Source organism: Neovison vison, chromosome 3 (genome assembly GCF_020171115.1).
Source record: "Neovison vison isolate M4711 chromosome 3, ASM_NN_V1, whole genome shotgun sequence".
NCBI classification, from domain to species: domain Eukaryota; kingdom Metazoa; phylum Chordata; class Mammalia; order Carnivora; family Mustelidae; genus Neogale; species Neogale vison.
This window is the reverse complement of record NC_058093.1, coordinates 192,767,877-192,770,660: the sequence shown is the minus strand read 5'-3', so window position 1 is coordinate 192,770,660 and position 2,784 is coordinate 192,767,877. Positions and strand designations below refer to the sequence as shown.

The 2,784-nt window shown below is 46.6% G+C and overlaps 1 protein-coding gene across 1 annotated transcript; it reads left to right on the top strand.

The window, feature by feature from the left end:
* Positions 1-373: 373 nt before the first annotated feature.
* Positions 374-2,182, top strand: LOC122901971 (glutathione reductase, mitochondrial-like). Its single transcript, XM_044241017.1, is given in 2 exon segments — positions 374-503; positions 506-2,182. Coding segments are annotated over 2 exon segments (1,557 nt in total). The 3' UTR covers positions 1,933-2,182.
* The last annotated feature ends 602 nt before the right edge of the window (positions 2,183-2,784 follow it).

The window sequence follows — 2,784 nt, the reverse complement described above, 5'->3', positions numbered from 1 at the left end:
TCCCCTTGCCCCTCCATACAGGCCCATCTGCAAGCTTTGCAGCTGGTGCAACAAGAAATCTGGAAACCCCTGGCAGCCGCCTACCAGGAAGAACTTAACATCCCGTCGTGACCTCATCCCTACAAAATCGGGGATACTGCCTGCGTCCGCAGGCATCGAGCCACAAATCTTGAACCCCGCTGGGAAGGACCTCACACGGTGCTCCTAACAACGCCCACGGCACTATAAGTTGACGGGATTGCAGCCTGGATCCACGCCTCCCATGTAAAGGCAGCACACCCGGACGGACAGACCGAACGTCATCAGAACTCGAAATGGACCGTCCAACGCTCCCCAAACCCACTAAAGATAAGACTTATTCGCTGTTGCGTGCATGGCCCTGCTGCGCCGGGCCCTGAGCGGGAACGCCGGGCCGAGCTGGCGGCGGGTGGCGCGCGCCTTCCCCCGCTTCCCGCTGCCTCAGTCGCGGCCCACCCGCGCCGGCTCCCACGCCATGGCTTGCAGGAGGAGCCGCAGCCGCAGCGCCCTCCACCTGCCGCGGGCGTCGTGGCCTCTTACGACTACCTGGTGATCGTGGGCGGCTCGGGCGGGCTGGCCAGCGCCCGCAGGGCGGCGGAGCTGGGCACTAGGGCCGCGGTGGTGGAGAGCCACAAGCTGGGCGGAACATGCGTGAATGTTGGATGTGTACCCAAAAAGGTAATGTGGAACACGGCTGTCCACTCTGAATTCATGCACGATCACGTTGATTATGGCTTTCAAAGCTGTGAGAGTAAATTCAATTGGCGTGTTATAAAGGAGAAGCGTGATGCCTACGTGAGCCGCCTGAACACCATCTATCAAAATAATCTCACCAAGTCCCATATAGAAATCATCCATGGCCATGCAGCATTCACATCTGATCCAGAGCCCACAGTAGAGGTCAATGGGAACAAGTACACGGCTCCTCACATTCTGATTGCCACAGGTGGCGTGCCCTCACATCCTCAGGAGAGCCAGATCCCTGGGGCCAGCCTAGGAATAACGAGTGATGGATTTTTCCAACTGGAAGAATTGCCCGGCCGCAGTGTCATTGTCGGGGCAGGCTACATTGCTGTAGAGATAGCTGGCATTCTTTCCGCTCTGGGTTCAAAGACATCACTAATGATACGGCATGATAAGGTACTTAGAAATTTTGATTCCATTATCAGTTCAAACTGCACTGAAGAGCTGGAGAATTCTGGCATAGAGGTCCTGAAATACTCACAGGTCAAGGAAGTGAAGAAGGCTCCCTCCGGCTTGGAACTGTGCATGGTTACCTCAGTTCCTGGTAGGAAACCCACCTTGACCATGATTCCGGATGTTGACTGTCTGCTGTGGGCCATTGGGCGGGACCCAAACTCCAGTGGCCTGAATTTAAACAAAGTGGGGATTCAAACTGATGACAAATGTCATATCATAGTAGATGAGTTCCAGAATACCAGCGTCAAAGGCAACTATGCTGTTGGGGACGTGTGTGGAAAAGCTCTTCTTACTCCAGTTGCCATAGCTGCTGGCCAAAAACTTGCCCATAGACTTTTTGAATGCAAAGAAGATTCCAAATTAGACTATGACAACATCCCCACAGTCGTGTTCAGCCACCCCCCGATTGGGACAGTAGGACTCATGGAAGATGAGGCCATCTATAAATATGGAAAAGAAAATGTGAAGACCTATTCAACCACCTTTACCCCAATGTATCATGCGGTTACCAAAAGGAAAACAAAATGTGTGATGAAAATGGTTTGTGCCACTGCAGAGGAAAAGGTGGTTGGGATCCATAAGCAAGGAATCGGGTGTGATGAAATGCTGCAAGGTTTTGCTGTTGCAGTTAAAATGGGGGCAACAAAAGCTGACTTTGACAACACGGTTGCTATTCACCCAACCTCTTCAGAAGAACTGGTCACACTTTGTTGAAAACCCAGACACTCACGTGGCTGGCAGTTGGACCAGTAGACCTGAAAAGAACCAAATTACCATGCTTACTTATGTTCCCCTTTTACGTATTTCCTTATTGTAACCGGGAAATTCTGATAGTGGAAATTTTCAGCGCATAATAGGACTTATTTATGTAATTAGAGATTTGTTTTGTCATCCAGGGTTAATTTTCATTTGATTCCACCTCATAGTAATCAATATTTTAAAGTTGTTTTATTTTTTGTTTACAGCTCTGTGCTAGCTGTTTTTGTTTTGTTTTGTTTTGTTGTGTTTTGTTTTTGTTTGGGCCTCCTTCCATCTATAAAACTATATGAAGTACCGTGAATTAAGGTACTTGAATGAATACAACTTGCTAATTTTTAATAGATGAGGACACCAGCTCTGAGTATTACAAAGCTGCTTTAAAGATGTAACCTTTCTCTAAAAATGTATAACACGAGAGACCCACCTTCCTTATTTTATTTCTTTCATTTTAAATGATAAAAAAAAAACATGTTCCTTTTATAAGATGAACTACATCAAACTTGGGAAAGATTTACACGAGCAAGGGACATTTTGGAAGTGATTTCTTCTTTCAGAAGGAGAGGAATTCAAAGTCTCTTCCTCTGCTGAGTTCATAGTTCAATGAGAGATTTCAAGTTTTTTTCTGTGTTCTTATCATTTTTTTTCCTGAAAACTATTTTCAAAAAATTGAAAATAAAATCCTAGACTTTTCTTCTAACAAAATTTGTTATTAGGAACTTATACCTAAGAAATCATTTTCTAAGACTATTTCACATTGGGGATTACATGCTAACAGTGAGCTACCTTTAGTAGGCTTAAGGCCTTATG